We start from the raw sequence: 17,229 nt of genomic DNA on the forward strand, positions 1-17,229 counted from the left end.
GATTTTGTTGCCAAAATTGCCACGGTTGATGACTTGAAAGCGAATAAAAAATTATTACTTTACATTTGTAAAACAAAAGGCAAAAACAAAACGAAAGAATAAATGGAAAAAAGGCAAAATATGTAAACCTGTGAAGCCAGACAGGACTTGGACAGATTCAAAAACCTACAGAGGTCTTGTCATGATGCAGTCTTTCCAGAAGCACACAAGTCCACATATTAGGTTGTACGTCCTTCGGTATTTGTAAGCTCAATCAAGAGGTTAAAATATCCTGATCGCCAACTGACGGTTTCCGGCAGACCAAATGAGATGTCTGACGACACTTACTGGCAGACTCGTTAGAGATCATTCCTGTTTTGTTGGCTGCCAGGTGGAACTTCTCTACAGATCATTTCTCAGATTCTGAACCGAGTAAAGATGAGGACTTCATGGTGCTACATCTGCAAGGTATAAACCTTACAATGCATGGGCCCTACTCCACTTTTAACACATACAAGTGTATATTTCTGAGCATGGTCAAGTCCCAGAATTCAGATGAATGGCCCACAGGTAGAATGCGTCTTTCTGGCGGACGACTTAAGGTCCTCCTGCAGATGTCTAGAGGGAGTTGTGATATGAGTGTCTAAATTCTTTGAACCAAAATGTTGGAGTAGGCCTGTGCGTCAGAATTGGTGCATGCTGTACTGCACACACAACGAACAGCCATTTTCATTCCAAAGTCTGAAGTTGGAACTAAATAGCTGTGGTTCAGGTTGACTGATACGTCTTCCCGATTCCATCCACTTTTTGTAATCGAACGAATAATTGATGTTTCTCCCGATCCCGCACAAATGCGCTTGAGTGTTTCCTAATCACAAATGTTATTCACTTCCAATTTGGAAATGATTTCTGTCAGAAGCAAATTCTTTGTACAAGAAGTCATCCTGATGGAGGACCACAGCCCAGACGAATAGGAAGCGCTTTTAAATTAGGTTGGAAGACGTTTTCAAATATGAAAATGATGAATCAAAACCTCGTACGGGTCGAATATTAGTGTGGCAAATAAGTGCTTATTCCAAGGCAGTGTAGCCACAGCAAGCAATTTACAGGTGAAAAAGACGAGTTCAAAAATGCTATGAGGTACACTCTATCGCCTGAACTGTCTACATCAAACTAAAGAAACAGTAATAAATATACATTAACGAAAACGCCGCCTCGTTTTTTTTTATTTCAACGGTTGACGGTTTCCGAAATTTCATAAATTTTCCACCTGCAGCACTGGAAAAGCTTACAAACCATATATTGTTAAAATTACCGAATAAGTGAGATTTTTGTCAAAGACGTGGTATTTTTCATAGCCAACCCGGTGTGATAAAGGATTACGAAGCATAAAATAGATTAAGTGGAAACATTTAAAATGCAGATTACCTATTGTGGTAACGGCAAATATCCACAGGATGGCCAGGAAAAATAGTTGGAATTTTACTGCGTGCCTCATCTTGCTCGTGGAAGCTGAATACATCCCAGCGATAAAGTACTTCAAAACATTTCTCAGCGAAAAATAGGGCAAAGGAGGCTGGAGTGGTTCCCAACCGGTTGGCAACGACAGTAATTCCGTTGTAATGCGGTTTCGGTTTGGGTGAACCCGTACCTTTGCATGTAATGTGTCATGCTACCTTATCAGTACTTTCTGCAAGCCTATCGATTTGTCGTCCAAAGTCCACGGCACCGTGCTGGGCGTGAGGTTCTGGGTTGGCAGGGGTCGAGCAAAGTGAATCCCCCTTACGGAACAGAGGAAAATATAAGAGAAAAAAAGCAGACTACGACTACGAGAAAGAAAAACATGTCTTTTTCAGTGAAAATGCCTTCCCTGTTGATTATCTTTCAATCTGATTATTTCAAGAATCTAGCCCTTGTAGCTGCAAGAGCCATTACCAAGGTAGCAATCCGGGGCACCTTTCTTAACTCTGCATATTCATGTTTTGTTGTCAGATCCAGGAACAAAGTTCATCTCCCTCGACACCGATGTCGGCAGCAACAAACGACACCTAATAACGACGGAAAGCACAAGCTCTTTTTGAAAGACAGAACATCGTAAAAGGTGTGACTGGTATTAACGGGTCCGTGTATATTCGTTATTGACAGGTAATCAGACGACACTTTTTCTGAAAAATGATAAGGTTGAGTTTGCTATGAATCCCGCAAACCAACCGAAATACTCATGTAGCCTTCAGTATTACAGTTTTAGAAATGTGTGCTTCAGTGGAAATATTTTAATAATTTCAGGATCGTTGTTGTGATAATAGATGTTGATGTGGCAAAGTATAAAGTTTTTATTTCACAAATCCACCAACTTATCACGTTCCGAGGACAAAAGGAGAGACCAGTTTTGATCGGAGCCTAATGTAAAGTTCAAGCGGTAAGCAAGGAACGATTCGAACTTTTTCCCTATAATGCAATAACTGAGTACGGTTTAATTAAGAGTGGGTAGGGGAAAGAATAATTCTCATATTTACATTCGATAAAGTAAAAAGCGAAAGAAATAGGTCTAAAGTCTGACATTTTAGAGAATTATTTCATTGCATTTAGTGGACGCTCTTTTCCTTTGCATTTGTAATGCATGCGTGCCAATTCAATGGACAGTTTTCAATACTCAAATGTCACAGGGCCTAACCCCCTTCCCTAGCCTTTCCAAACTACAATCAGGTTGTGAGTTTCCCTCAGCACATTGAAAAACGTTTTTCACAGCAAGCGACAACTTCCAATTTACTCGATTTTGATGAAAACCAGCACGACATCGTCCACCTGTCACTCGTCATTCCGGTATACATACTGTAAGTGTATCTTTCTCATTGCTTCTGGTGATAATTAGCAATTAGCTTTAACCTGACCAGTGTGTGATATTGATGTACAGCTTCACACTGTGTATTTGCAAATACCAAGCAGAATTAAATGGAGTTTGAAAATCTTTTCAAAGACCCAGAAAAAGTGCAGTAGTCAAGTGGTAACCCAGCGGTGACAGAATGCTGGGGGGGGGCAGAGATAGCACTGTTATACGCATGCGCAATGCCAGCAGCCATGATCTTGATACAGAAAAAATGTTAATTCTACGATAACATTCCATGTCAAAGCCCTTAAGCTATCCACACCTCACCCCCTCGAACAAAATAATAAACAATTCAAGTCTATAAATCATCTGCTGCCTGACAGAAAGACGTTATTTAGTGCCACATTTAGCCGCTTTCCGTGAGGCAAAAAATTGTGCGTCGGTTCGGGTTAAGGTTGCACAATATTTAATAACAATGTATTGGACGTGCAATTTGAAAATATTTTCAACTCTCCCGAAAAAAAAAAAAAACGATAAAAGGCCCATGTATATGAGTGATCTATTTCCAAACGTGCATACCGTTATCCAAAATCCACATTTAAGAAACTGATTTGTCCGTTCCATTTATTTGTAGAATGATTTCCTTTGAATCAGTGGTATGTGGAATTAGTTCATTCCAATTTGGGGGAAATCCGCTTAAAAAGACTTTTTATCTTTCTTTGAATCCAACTTCTCTTCCACGCCCTAACATCCTAAACAAAACAGATAACCTCGTCCAACTGAAGAGCAAATAGCCGCTTGGGCCTATTTTACTCAGTGTAATCTCTGCACCTCCCACAATATACACGCAACTCGCTGATGTTAAATGACAAAACGGCTATTTCATTTTGCTTCCCCACAGCCGGGCATTCAAACACAAAACAGCCATAGGCATCGCATCATGTTAACTGTATCTACGCTATGCCACAGTCGTTTTCGTAAGCTTTCGTAACCGTGTTAATTCCTTTAGGAATTTTATCGAATGTAGGCATTATCAACCGTGCATTCACGGATAGCATAAAAGGAAATAAATTGCATAATTCAATAGGCGAAATTGCTATATTTTGAGGGTGAAAACGAAGTCCGCCCAATATAATTTTCTATGGCAACTGCTATACGCCAAAAAGAGACGTGTTTTTGTCAGGCTCGGCCAGCAAATGTGTCGTTTCCTCAAAGAAGCTTTGTAAAGTCAAGCATGGCAGTTATTATTCTTATTTGTAATTAATAATGCGCACGCGTAATTCAGTCACACTCGAGCGACCTCAGCCATTTTTTTAAAGTCTAATCGATACATTTCACCGTTCGCTGCAATTCTTCCAGCGTTCATGGTCATTGAAATCTCGTACAACAGAGCATATTCGCGGGGCACCAAATTTCCTGTACGGATTGTATACATTTGAAACCCTTAATGGGATGGTACCAGGTGATTTCTGGGGGTCGCTGTTGGCTTAGTACTAACATCAGACTAAGCTTTGAAACCAAATGGCTGTCTATTATGTGCGCCCTCAAACGTTTGCATCTGCTTCGGCCTCCCCACTTTTTTCCTCCATTATTCGATAAGATTCCACGCTGATTCGACTCATGTTTAACCTCATCAGGGTTGCCCGTTGAGAGTTAATCCAACGCACCCCCGGCTTTAATGGAATAAGTGGCGGAAAGTAACCTCGCGCCCACGTGTTGCTGTGCCCGATTGACCTTGAAAATCATTGATATTGGACGTCTGATCTGACAATACCATTGTGGCCCATTGAATGATCCTGATCTTTAGCAGAAAAACATTCAGTCATCCTCTCAATCGACCTGTTCAAATTTGGGTGTTCCGAAATTGACAAAGTCTGAATTAAATGCAAGGATTCCACGTAGATATTTTGATTTAATCTTTTTGTACACCAAAACTTTCTGTTGATTCTTCGTTAGACATTGAAACATTTTTTTCTGTTTACACTTTTTCCAGCTATACATTGTTTACGGTTAAGTGCTTCTGAAATAAATAAATAAACTATTGCCCATAAAATTTTAAAGTACACGTCCTCACCAAATATCATAAATCACAACCGCAAGTCTATTTTTCCTTTAATATTATGGAACCTATGCAATAAAAGTCGGCCATTACCTTCAGTTGTTGATGAAGTGCCAAACCAGATTGTAGTTTCCGAAACCCCGGTTGTTACGGTAGACAATGCCTCTGCAAACCAAACGAAACATCAAAACCACCATACTGGATTGGAATTGTGTCACCCATAAATATATATATAAAAGAATATTTCTTACAATGTTTTTTCGGAAACGTTCCAATATTTTGTGAGGCTTCAAATTCACCCGCCCACAAACCAAAATAATCTACCTTTTAAATGTCGTTTTGATGAAATAAAAGCCATTGTTCCATTGAAAAAATCACCTTCACAGAGGCCCATTTCCATTTGCAAAATTACCTTCAGTTGTTACTCTTTCAGGCGAAGTATCCAACAAGATTGTAGTTTCGGAAACGCCGGTTGTTACGGTAGACAATGCCTCTGCATTCACAACAAACATCAAAAACACCAGACTGGATTGGAATTTTGTCACCCAAGGAGATATATAAAAGAATATTTCTTACATTTTTTCTTTCGGAAACGTTTCAATATTTCAGTATTTTGTGAAAACCGTCCACTCACCAACCAAAACAATCTACCTTTCGAAATGTTTCTTTCTTGCTTTTCTAGAAATAGAAGACTTTTGTTTTATTATGGTGGGATATCTTCAGAGGATTGGAAAACGTCCTGGGGAAAAAAGAATCTGCGTTTCTGGAAATGTCGACTCTCATTGAGTTCTCGTCAAATTGTTCATCATGGCAACAAAAAAATACATTTATTTTTTAAACCGGTGCAACATTAAGAAAGGAAGATAACAGTCGTTTAGCTTTCGCGGTATTACCTTCAGTTGTTGTCTCCAAGGTAGAAGTACCTGATGACGAAGTGGTCTCTGAAAGGGTTGTTCTTAAAGTAGAAGCGAAGCCTGTAATGAAACCAAAATCTTAACATTTAATACTAATCCTTTTACAATTTCATTATAAAATTCACAAAATCGCTTTAGAAAAACTCTGAAATTTTATGGAAAACGTTGATGAATACTTGGCTTAAAAATATGACCTGCAGATGTTGTTTCTGCTGCCAACGTTGTGGATGAGACCGTTGTTTCTGAAGGGGCAGTCGATCCTGTAGATTTGAAATCTGCCATCGAACAAAACATAATGAATATTTGAAATATATTATCTCAAAGTTTGTAATTTGTCCTTGCGCTTGCAAGAAAAAATCTCCAATTCCATGGTGATTGAGAAGGAACAGTTGGTGTCAACAACTTACCTTCCGAAGTTGTCTCCACTGGCAATGTAGTGTGTGACACTGTTGTATCTGTGAGGGACGTTGACACTGTAGATTTCAAATCTGTAGTCAAGGCAAAGTAATGAATGGAAACTTCAAAGAAATTTTCTCAAACGGTCAACCATCACGAATATTTGAAATAAATTTTCTCAAAGGTTGGAATTTCTCCTTGCACTGACCAGAAAAAGGAAAATCTCCAATTCCAAGAGTATTGAGACAGAACACTTGGTGTCAACAATTTACCTTCAAAAGTTGTCTCCACTGGCAATGTAGTGGATGACACTGTTGTATCTCTGAGGGAGGCTGACTCTGTAGATTTCAAATCTGTAGTCAATACAAAGTAATGAATGAAAACTTCGAAGAAATTTCCTCAAACGGTCAAATATCTGAGAAAGCTAGAAAACGTGGACCACCTTACCAAATCTCCGCAGGATCACTACTTCTAAATGTCTTTTTGATGAAATAAAAGCCATTGTTCCATTGAAAAAATCACCTTCACAGAGGCCCATTTCCATTTGCAAAATTACCTTCAGTTGTTACTCTTTCAGGCGAAGTATCCAACAAGATTGTAGTTTCGGAAACGCCGGTTGTTATGGTAGACAATGCCTCTGCATTCACAACAAACATCAAAAACACCAGACTGGATTGGAATTTTGTCACCCAAGGAGATATATAAAAGAATATTTCTTACATTTTTTCTTTCGGAAACGTTTCAATATTTCAGTATTTTGTGAAAACTGTCCACTCACCAACCAAAACAATCTACCTTTCGAAATGTTTCTTTCTTGCTTTTCTAGAAATAGAAGACTTTTGTTTTATTATGGTGGGATATCTTCAGAGGATTGGAAAACGTCCTGGGGAAGAAAGAATCTGCGTTTCTGGAAATGTCGACTCTCACTGAGTTCTTGTCAAATTGTTCTTCATGGCAACAAAAAATACATTTATTTTTTAAACCGGTGCAACATTAAGAAATGAAGATAACAGTCGTTTAGCTTTCGCGGTATTACCTTCAGTTGTTGTCTCCAAGGTAGAAGTACCTGATGACGAAGTGGTCTCTGAAAGGGTTGTTCTTAAAGTAGAAGCGAAGCCTGTAATGAAACCAAAATGTTCATTTAAACATTTGATACTAATCCTTTTATAATATCATTATGAAATTCGCAAAATCGCTCTAGAAAAACTCTGAAATTTTACGGAAAACGTTGATGAATACTTGGTGAAAAAAAAATATGACCTGCAGATGTTGTTTCTGCTGCCAACGTTGTGGAAGAGACCGTTGTTTCTGAAGGGGCAGACGACCCTGTCGATTTGAAATCTGCCATCGAACAAAAAATAACGAATATTTGAAATACATTTTCTCAAAGGTTGGAATTTCACCTTGCGCTTACAAGAAAAAATCTCCAATTCCATGGTGATTGAGAAGGAACAGTTGGTGTCAACAATTTACCTTCCGAAGTTGTCTCCACTGGCAATGTAGTGTGTGACACTGTTGTATCTGTGAGGGACGTTGACACTGTAGATTTCAAATCTGTAGTCAAGGCAAAGTAATGAATGGAAACTTCAAAGAAATTTTCTCAAACGGTCAACCATCACGAATATTTGAAATAAATTTTCTCAAAGGTTGGAATTTCTCCTTGCACTGACCAGAAAAAGGAAAATCTCCAATTCCAAGAGTATTGAGACAGAACACTTGGTGTCAACAATTTACCTTCAGAAGTTGTCTCCACTGGCAATGTAGTAGATGACACTGTTGTATCTCTGAGGGAGGCTGACTCTGTAGATTTCAAATCTGTAGTCAATACAAAGTAATGAATGGAAACTTCGAAGAAATTTCCTCAAACGGTCAAATATCTGAGAAAGCTAGAAAACGTCGAGCTCCTTACCAAATCTCCGCAGGATCACTACTCCTAAATTTCTTCTTGATGAAATAAAAGCCATTCTTCCATTGAAAAAATCACCTGCACAGAGGCCCTTTTCCATTTGCAAAATTACCTTCAGTTGTTGCTCTTTCAGGCGACGTATCCAACAAGATTGTAGTTTCGGAAACGCCTGTTGTAACGGTAGACAATGCCTCTGCATTCACAACAAACATCAAAAACACCAGACTGGATTGGAATTGTGTCAACCAAGGAGATGTATAGAAGAATATTTCTTACATTTGTTCTTTCGGGAAACTTCCAATATTCCAGTATTTTGTGAAAACTGCCCACTCACCAACCAAAACAATCTACCTTTCGAAATGTTTCTTTCTTGCTTTTCTAGAAATAGAAGACTTTTGTTTTATTATGGTGGGATATCTTCAGAGGATTGGAAAACGTCCTGGGGAAGAAAGAATCTGCGTTTCTGGAAATGTCGACTCTCATTGAGTTCTCGTCAAATTGTTCATCATGGCAACAAAAAATACATTTATTTTTTAAACCGGTGCAACATTAAGAAATGAAGATAACAGTCGTTTAGCTTTCGCGGTATTACCTTCAGTTGTTGTCTCCAAGGTAGAAGTACCTGATGACGAAGTGGTCTCTGAAAGGGTTGTTCTTAAAGTAGAAGCGAAGCCTGTAATGAAACCAAAATCTTAACATTTGATACTAATCCTTTTACAATTTCATTATGAAGTTCACAAAATCGCTTTAGAAAAACTCTGAAATTTTACGGAAAACGTTGATGAATACTTGGCTTAAAAATATGACCTGCAGATGTTGTTTCTGCTGCCAACGTTGTGGATGAGACCGTTGTTTCTGAAGGGGCAGTCGATCCTGTAGATTTGAAATCTGCCATCGAACAAAACATAATGAATATTTGAAATATATTATCTCAAAGTTTGTAATTTGTCCTTGCGCTTGCAAGAAAAAATCTCCAATTCCATGGTGATTGAGAAGGAACAGTTGGTGTCAACAACTTACCTTCCGAAGTTGTCTCCACTGGCAATGTAGTGTGTGACACTGTTGTATCTGTGAGGGACGTTGACACTGTAGATTTCAAATCTGTAGTCAAGGCAAAGTAATGAATGGAAACTTCAAAGAAATTTTCTCAAACGGTCAACCATCACGAATATTTGAAATAAATTTTCTCAAAGGTTGGAATTTCTCCTTGCACTGACCAGAAAAAGGAAAATCTCCAATTCCAAGAGTATTGAGACAGAACACTTGGTGTCAACAATTTACCTTCAAAAGTTGTCTCCACTGGCAATGTAGTAGATGACACTGTTGTATCTCTGAGGGAGGCTGACTCTGTAGATTTCAAATCTGTAGTCAATACAAAGTAATGAATGAAAACTTCGAAGAAATTTCCTCAAACGGTCAAATATCTGAGAAAGCTAGAAAACGTGGACCACCTTACCAAATCTCCGCAGGATCACTACTTCTAAATGTCTTTTTGATGAAATAAAAGCCATTGTTCCATTGAAAAAATCACCTTCACAGAGGCCCATTTCCATTTGCAAAATTACCTTCAGTTGTTACTCTTTCAGGCGAAGTATCCAACAAGATTGTAGTTTCGGAAACGCCGGTTGTTATGGTAGACAATGCCTCTGCATTCACAACAAACATGAAAAACACCAGACTGGATTGGAATTTTGTCACCCAAGGAGATATATAAAAGAATATTTCTTACATTTTTTCTTTCGGAAACGTTTCAATATTTCAGTATTTTGTGAAAACCGTTCACTCACCAACCAAAACAATCTACCTTTCGAAATGTTTCTTTCTTGCTTTTCTAGAAATAGAAGACTTTTGTTTTATTATGGTGGGATATCTTCAGAGGATTGGAAAACGTCCTGCGAAAAAAGAATCTGCGTTTCTGGAAATTTCGACTCTCATTCAGTTCTCGTCAAATTGTTCATCATGGCAACAAAAAAATACATTAATTTTTTAAACCGGTGCAACATTAAGAAATGAAGATAACAGTCGTTTAGCTTTCGCGGTATTACCTTCAGTTGTTGTCTCCAAGGTAGAAGTACCTGATGACGAAGTGGTCTCTGAAAGGGTTGTTCTTAAAGTAGAAGCGAAGCCTGTAATGAAACCAAAATCTTAACATTTAATACTAATCCTTTTACAATTTCATTATAAAATTCACAAAATCGCTTTAGAAAAACTCTGAAATTTTATGGAAAACGTTGATGAATACTTGGCTTAAAAATATGACCTGCAGATGTTGTTTCTGCTGCCAACGTTGTGGATGAGACCGTTGTTTCTGAAGGGGCAGTCGATCCTGTAGATTTGAAATCTGCCATCGAACAAAACATAATGAATATTTGAAATATATTATCTCAAAGTTTGTAATTTGTCCTTGCGCTTGCAAGAAAAAATCTCCAATTCCATGGTGATTGAGAAGGAACAGTTGGTGTCAACAACTTACCTTCCGAAGTTGTCTCCACTGGCAATGTAGTGTGTGACACTGTTGTATCTGTGAGGGACGTTGACACTGTAGATTTCAAATCTGTAGTCAAGGCAAAGTAATGAATGGAAACTTCAAAGAAATTTTCTCAAACGGTCAACCATCACGAATATTTGAAATAAATTTTCTCAAAGGTTGGAATTTCTCCTTGCACTGACCAGAAAAAGGAAAATCTCCAATTCCAAGAGTATTGAGACAGAACACTTGGTGTCAACAATTTACCTTCAAAAGTTGTCTCCACTGGCAATGTAGTGGATGACACTGTTGTATCTCTGAGGGAGGCTGACTCTGTAGATTTCAAATCTGTAGTCAATACAAAGTAATGAATGAAAACTTCGAAGAAATTTCCTCAAACGGTCAAATATCTGAGAAAGCTAGAAAACGTGGACCACCTTACCAAATCTCCGCAGGATCACTACTTCTAAATGTCTTTTTGATGAAATAAAAGCCATTGTTCCATTGAAAAAATCACCTTCACAGAGGCCCATTTCCATTTGCAAAATTACCTTCAGTTGTTACTCTTTCAGGCGAAGTATCCAACAAGATTGTAGTTTCGGAAACGCCGGTTGTTATGGTAGACAATGCCTCTGCATTCACAACAAACATGAAAAACACCAGACTGGATTGGAATTTTGTCACCCAAGGAGATATATAAAAGAATATTTCTTACATTTTTTCTTTCGGAAACGTTTCAATATTTCAGTATTTTGTGAAAACCGTTCACTCACCAACCAAAACAATCTACCTTTCGAAATGTTTCTTTCTTGCTTTTCTAGAAATAGAAGACTTTTGTTTTATTATGGTGGGATATCTTCAGAGGATTGGAAAACGTCCTGCGAAAAAAGAATCTGCGTTTCTGGAAATTTCGACTCTCATTCAGTTCTCGTCAAATTGTTCATCATGGCAACAAAAAAATACATTAATTTTTTAAACCGGTGCAACATTAAGAAATGAAGATAACAGTCGTTTAGCTTTCGCGGTATTACCTTCAGTTGTTGTCTCCAAGGTAGAAGTACCTGATGACGAAGTGGTCTCTGAAAGGGTTGTTCTTAAAGTAGAAGCGAAGCCTGTAATGAAACCAAAATCTTAACATTTAATACTAATCCTTTTACAATTTCATTATGAAATTCACAAAATCGCTTTAGAAAAACTCTGAAATTTTATGGAAAACGTTGATGAATACTTGGCTTAAAAATATGACCTGCAGATGTTGTTTCTGCTGCCAACGTTGTGGATGAGACCGTTGTTTCTGAAGGGGCAGTCGATCCTGTAGATTTGAAATCTGCCATCGAACAAAACATAATGAATATTTGAAATATATTATCTCAAAGTTTGTAATTTGTCCTTGCGCTTGCAAGAAAAAATCTCCAATTCCATGGTGATTGAGAAGGAACAGTTGGTGTCAACAACTTACCTTCCGAAGTTGTCTCCACTGGCAATGTAGTGTGTGACACTGTTGTATCTGTGAGGGACGTTGACACTGTAGATTTCAAATCTGTAGTCAAGGCAAAGTAATGAATGGAAACTTCAAAGAAATTTTCTCAAACGGTCAACCATCACGAATATTTGAAATAAATTTTCTCAAAGGTTGGAATTTCTCCTTGCACTGACCAGAAAAAGGAAAATCTCCAATTCCAAGAGTATTGAGACAGAACACTTGGTGTCAACAATTTACCTTCAAAAGTTGTCTCCACTGGCAATGTAGTGGATGACACTGTTGTATCTCTGAGGGAGGCTGACTCTGTAGATTTCAAATCTGTAGTCAATACAAAGTAATGAATGAAAACTTCGAAGAAATTTCCTCAAACGGTCAAATATCTGAGAAAGCTAGAAAACGTGGACCACCTTACCAAATCTCCGCAGGATCACTACTTCTAAATGTCTTTTTGATGAAATAAAAGCCATTGTTCCATTGAAAAAATCACCTTCACAGAGGCCCATTTCCATTTGCAAAATTACCTTCAGTTGTTACTCTTTCAGGCGAAGTATCCAACAAGATTGTAGTTTCGGAAACGCCGGTTGTTACGGTAGACAATGCCTCTGCATTCACAACAAACATCAAAAACACCAGACTGGATTGGAATTGTGTCAACCAAGGAGATATATAAAAGAATATTTCTTACATTTGTTCGGTCGGAAACGTTCTAATATTCCATTATTTTGTGAAAACCATCAACCCACCAACCAAAACAATCTACCTTTCGAAATGTTTCTTTCTTGCTTTTCTAAAAAAATAGAAAAAAATTTTTTAATCATGGTGGGATATCTTCAGAGGATTAGAAAACGTCCTAGGAAATAAGAATCTGCATCTCTGGAAATGTCGACTCTCATGCAGTTCTCGTCAAATTGTTCATCATGGCAACAAAAATCTACATTCAATTTTACAACCGGTGCAACATTAAGAAAGGAAGATAACAGTCGTTTAGCTTTCGGGATATTACCTTCAGTTGTTGTCTCCAAAGGCGAAGTACCTGATGACGAAGTGGTCTCTGAAAGGGTTGTTGTTAAGGTAGAAGCGTAGCCTGTAATGAAACCAAACTCTTCATTTAAACATTTGATACTAATTCTTTTATAATTTCATTATGAAGTCCACAAAATCGCTTTAGAAAAACTTTGAAATTTCATGGGAAACGCAGATGAATACTTGGCTTAAAAATATGACCTGCAGATGTTGTTCCTGCTGCCAACGTTGTGGATGAGACCGTTGTTTCTGAAGGGGCAGTCGACCCTGTAGATTTGAAATCTGCCATCGAAGAAACCATAACGAATATTTGAAATATATTATCTCAAAGGTTGAAATTTGTCCTTGTGCTTGCAAGAAAAAATCTCCAATTCCAAGGGGAGTGAGAAAGAAGACTTGGTGTCAACAGTTTACCTTCAGAAGTTGTCTCTACTGGCAATGTAGTGGGTGACACTGTTGTATCTGTGAGGGACGTTGACACTGTAGATTTCAAATCTGTAGTCAAGACAAAGTAATGAATGGAAACTTCAAAGAAATTTTCTCAAACGGTCAACCATCACGAATATTTGAAATAAATTTTCTCAAAGGTTGGAATTTCTCCTTGCACTGACCAGAAAAAGGAAAATCTCCAATTCCAAGAGTATTGAGACAGAACACTTGGTGTCAACAATTTACCTTCAAAAGTTGTCTCCACTGGCAATGTAGTAGATGACACTGTTGTATCTCTGAGGGAGGCTGACTCTGTAGATTTCAAATCTGTAGTCAATACAAAGTAATGAATGAAAACTTCGAAGAAATTTCCTCAAACGGTCAAATATCTGAGAAAGCTAGAAAACGTGGACCACCTTACCAAATCTCCGCAGGATCACTACTTCTAAATGTCTTTTTGATGAAATAAAAGCCATTGTTCCATTGAAAAAATCACCTTCACAGAGGCCCATTTCCATTTGCAAAATTACCTTCAGTTGTTACTCTTTCAGGCGAAGTATCCAACAAGATTGTAGTTTCGGAAACGCCGGTTGTTATGGTAGACAATGCCTCTGCATTCACAACAAACATCAAAAACACCAGACTGGATTGGAATTTTGTCACCCAAGGAGATATATAAAAGAATATTTCTTACATTTTTTCTTTCGGAAACGTTTCAATATTTCAGTATTTTGTGAAAACCGTCCACTCACCAACCAAAACAATCTACCTTTCGAAATGTTTCTTTCTTGCTTTTCTAGAAATAGAAGACTTTTGTTTTATTATGGTGGGATATCTTCAGAGGATTGGAAAACGTCCTGGGGAAAAAAGAATCTGCGTTTCTGGAAATTTCGACTCTCATTGAGTTCTCGTCAAATTGTTCATCATGGCAACAAAAAAATACATTTATTTTTTAAACCGGTGCAACATTAAGAAATGAAGATAACAGTCGTTTAGCTTTCGCGGTATTACCTTCAGTTGTTGTCTCCAAGGTAGAAGTACCTGATGACGAAGTGGTCTCTGAAAGGGTTGTTCTTAAAGGAGAAGCGAAGCCTGTAATGAAACCAAAATCTTAACATTTAATACTAATCCTTTTACAATTTCATTATGAAGTTCACAAAATCGCTTTAGAAAAAATCTAAAATTTTATGGAAAACGTTGATGAATACTTGGCTTAAAAATTTGACCTGCAGATGTTGTTTCTGCTGCCAACGTTGTGGATGAGACCGTTGTTTCTGAAGGGGCAGTCGATCCTGTAGATTTGAAATCTGCCATCGAACAAAACATAATGAATATTTGAAATATATTATCTCAAAGTTTGTAATTTGTCCTTGCGCTTGCAAGAAAAAATCTCCAATTCCATGGTGATTGAGAAGGAACAGTTGGTGTCAACAACTTACCTTCCGAAGTTGTCTCCACTGGCAATGTAGTGTGTGACACTGTTGTATCTGTGAGGGACGTTGACACTGTAGATTTCAAATCTGTAGTCAAGGCAAAGTAATGAATGGAAACTTCAAAGAAATTTTCTCAAACGGTCAACTTTCACGAATATTTGAAATAAATTTTCTCAAAGGTTGGAATTTCTCCTTGCACTGACCAGAAAAAGGAAAATCTCCAATTCCAAGAGTATTGAGACAGAACACTTGGTGTCAACAATTTACCTTCAAAAGTTGTCTCCACTGGCAATGTAGTAGATGACACTGTTGTATCTCTGAGGGAGGCTGACTCTGTAGATTTCAAATCTGTAGTCAATACAAAGTAATGAATGAAAACTTCGAAGAAATTTCCTCAAACGGTCAAATATCTGAGAAAGCTAGAAAACGTGGACCACCTTACCAAATCTCCGCAGGATCACTACTTTTAAATGTCTTTTTGATGAAATAAAAGCCATTGTTCCATTGAAAAAATCACCTTCACAGAGGCCCATTTCCATTTGCAAAATTACCTTCAGTTGTTACTCTTTCAGGCGAAGTATCCAACAAGATTGTAGTTTCGGAAACGCCGGTTGTTATGGTAGACAATGCCTCTGCATTCACAACAAACATCAAAAACACCAGACTGGATTGGAATTTTGTCACCCAAGGAGATATATAAAAGAATATTTCTTACATTTTTTCTTTCGGAAACGTTTCAATATTTCAGTATTTTGTGAAAACCGTCCACTCACCAACCAAAACAATCTACCTTTCGAAATGTTTCTTTCTTGCTTTTCTAGAAATAGAAGACTTTTGTTTTATTATGGTGGGATATCTTCAGAGGATTGGAAAACGTCCTGGGGAAAAAAGAATCTGCGTTTCTGGAAATGTCGACTCTCATTGAGTTCTCGTCAAATTGTTCATCATGGCAACAAAAAAATACATTTATTTTTTAAACCGGTGCAACATTAAGAAAGGAAGATAACAGTCGTTTAGCTTTCGCGGTATTACCTTCAGTTGTTGTCTCCAAGGTAGAAGTACCTGATGACGAAGTGGTCTCTGAAAGGGTTGTTCTTAAAGTAGAAGCGAAGCCTGTAATGAAACCAAAATCTTAACATTTAATACTAATCCTTTTACAATTTCATTATGAAGTTCACAAAATCGCTTTAGAAAAACTCTGAAATTTTATGGAAAACGTTGATGAATACTTGGCTTAAAAATTTGACCTGCAGATGTTGTTTCTGCTGCCAACGTTGTGGATGAGACCGTTGTTTCTGAAGGGGCAGTCGATCCTGTAGATTTGAAATCTGCCATCGAACAAAACATAATGAATATTTGAAATATATTATCTCAAAGTTTGTAATTTGTCCTTGCGCTTGCAAGAAAAAATCTCCAATTCCATGGTGATTGAGAAGGAACAGTTGGTGTCAACAACTTACCTTCCAAAGTTGTCTCCACTGGCAATGTAGTGTGTGACACTGTTGTATCTGTGAGGGACGTTGACACTGTAGATTTCAAATCTGTAGTCAAGGCAAAGTAATGAATGGAAACTTCAAAGAAATTTTCTCAAACGGTCAACCTTCACGAATATTTGAAATAAATTTTCTCAAAGGTTGGAATTTCTCCTTGCACTGACCAGAAAAAGGAAAATCTCCTTTTCCAAGAGTATTGAGACAGAACACTTGGTGTCAACAATTTACCTTCAAAAGTTGTCTCCACTGGCAATGTAGTAGATGACACTGTTGTATCTCTGAGGGAGGCTGACTCTGTAGATTTCAAATCTGTAGTCAATACAAAGTAATGAATGAAAACTTCGAAGAAATTTCCTCAAACGGTCAAATATCTGAGAAAGCTAGAAAACGTGGACCACCTTACCAAATCTCCGCAGGATCACTACTTCTAAATGTCTTTTTGATGAAATAAAATCCATTGTTCCATTGAAAAAATCACCTTCACAGAGGCCCATTTCCATTTGCAAAATTACCTTCAGTTGTTACTCTTTCAGGCGAAGTATCCAACAAGATTGTAGTTTCGGAAACGCCCGTTGTTACGGTAGACAATGCCTCTGCATTCACAACAAACATCAAAAACACCAGACTGGATTGGAATTTTGTCACCCAAGGAGATATATAAAAGAATATTTCTTTTATTTTTTCTTTCGGAAACGTTTCAATATTTCAGTATTTTGTGAAAACCGTCCACTCACCAACCAAAACAATCTACCTTTCGAAATGTTTCTTTCTTGCTTTTCTAGAAATAGAAGACTTTTGTTTTATTATAGTGGGATATCTT

General features: G+C 37.6%; 3 protein-coding genes and 2 long non-coding RNA genes across 5 annotated transcripts in view; all 5 read right to left on the reverse strand.

Moving 5' to 3' along the window:
• Window positions 1–6,267, reverse strand: part of LOC110981206 (uncharacterized) — a 47,835-nt gene extending 41,568 nt beyond the window's left edge. Inside the window, exons 1-5 of the mRNA XM_087131039.1 lie at window positions 6,187–6,267; window positions 5,974–6,054; window positions 5,759–5,839; window positions 5,278–5,358; window positions 4,959–5,030 (exon numbers count right to left, since the gene is read on the reverse strand). The gene's annotated coding sequence lies outside the window, so the exon portion shown is untranslated. The remainder of the gene's footprint in view (window positions 1–4,958; window positions 5,031–5,277; window positions 5,359–5,758; window positions 5,840–5,973; window positions 6,055–6,186) is intronic.
• A 1,381-nt stretch (window positions 6,268–7,648) lies between these two features.
• LOC147795775 (uncharacterized) lies at window positions 7,649–8,279 on the reverse strand. The gene is made up of 3 exons (XR_015423606.1): window positions 8,194–8,279; window positions 7,910–7,990; window positions 7,649–7,729 (listed from the first exon to the last, which is right to left on the reverse strand). It is a non-coding gene; the product is annotated as an uncharacterized LOC147795775 (long non-coding RNA).
• A 396-nt stretch (window positions 8,280–8,675) lies between these two features.
• Window positions 8,676–11,045, reverse strand: LOC147795776 (uncharacterized). The gene is made up of 10 exons (XM_087131472.1): window positions 10,991–11,045; window positions 10,816–10,896; window positions 10,555–10,635; window positions 10,342–10,422; window positions 10,127–10,207; window positions 9,647–9,727; window positions 9,356–9,443; window positions 9,102–9,182; window positions 8,889–8,969; window positions 8,676–8,754 (listed from the first exon to the last, which is right to left on the reverse strand). The coding sequence occupies exons 1-10, from the start codon at window positions 11,043–11,045 to the stop codon at window positions 8,676–8,678; spliced, it is 789 nt and encodes a 262-aa protein (XP_086987598.1).
• Window positions 11,046–11,055: 10 nt separating this feature from the next.
• LOC147795777 (uncharacterized) lies at window positions 11,056–14,797 on the reverse strand. The gene is made up of 8 exons (XM_087131473.1): window positions 14,710–14,797; window positions 14,495–14,575; window positions 13,730–13,810; window positions 13,469–13,579; window positions 12,008–12,088; window positions 11,795–11,875; window positions 11,580–11,660; window positions 11,056–11,180 (listed from the first exon to the last, which is right to left on the reverse strand). The coding sequence occupies exons 1-8, from the start codon at window positions 14,795–14,797 to the stop codon at window positions 11,068–11,070; spliced, it is 717 nt and encodes a 238-aa protein (XP_086987599.1). The 3' UTR covers window positions 11,056–11,067.
• Window positions 14,798–15,473: 676 nt separating this feature from the next.
• Window positions 15,474–16,243, reverse strand: LOC147795778 (uncharacterized). The gene is made up of 3 exons (XR_015423589.1): window positions 16,164–16,243; window positions 15,949–16,029; window positions 15,474–15,548 (listed from the first exon to the last, which is right to left on the reverse strand). It is a non-coding gene; the product is annotated as an uncharacterized LOC147795778 (long non-coding RNA).
• Window positions 16,244–17,229: the final 986 nt, after the last annotated feature.

Source organism: Acanthaster planci, linkage group LG21 (genome assembly GCF_054643075.1).
Source record: "Acanthaster planci isolate LZ-2023a linkage group LG21, COTS_SCS, whole genome shotgun sequence".
NCBI lineage: Eukaryota > Metazoa > Echinodermata > Asteroidea > Valvatida > Acanthasteridae > Acanthaster > Acanthaster planci.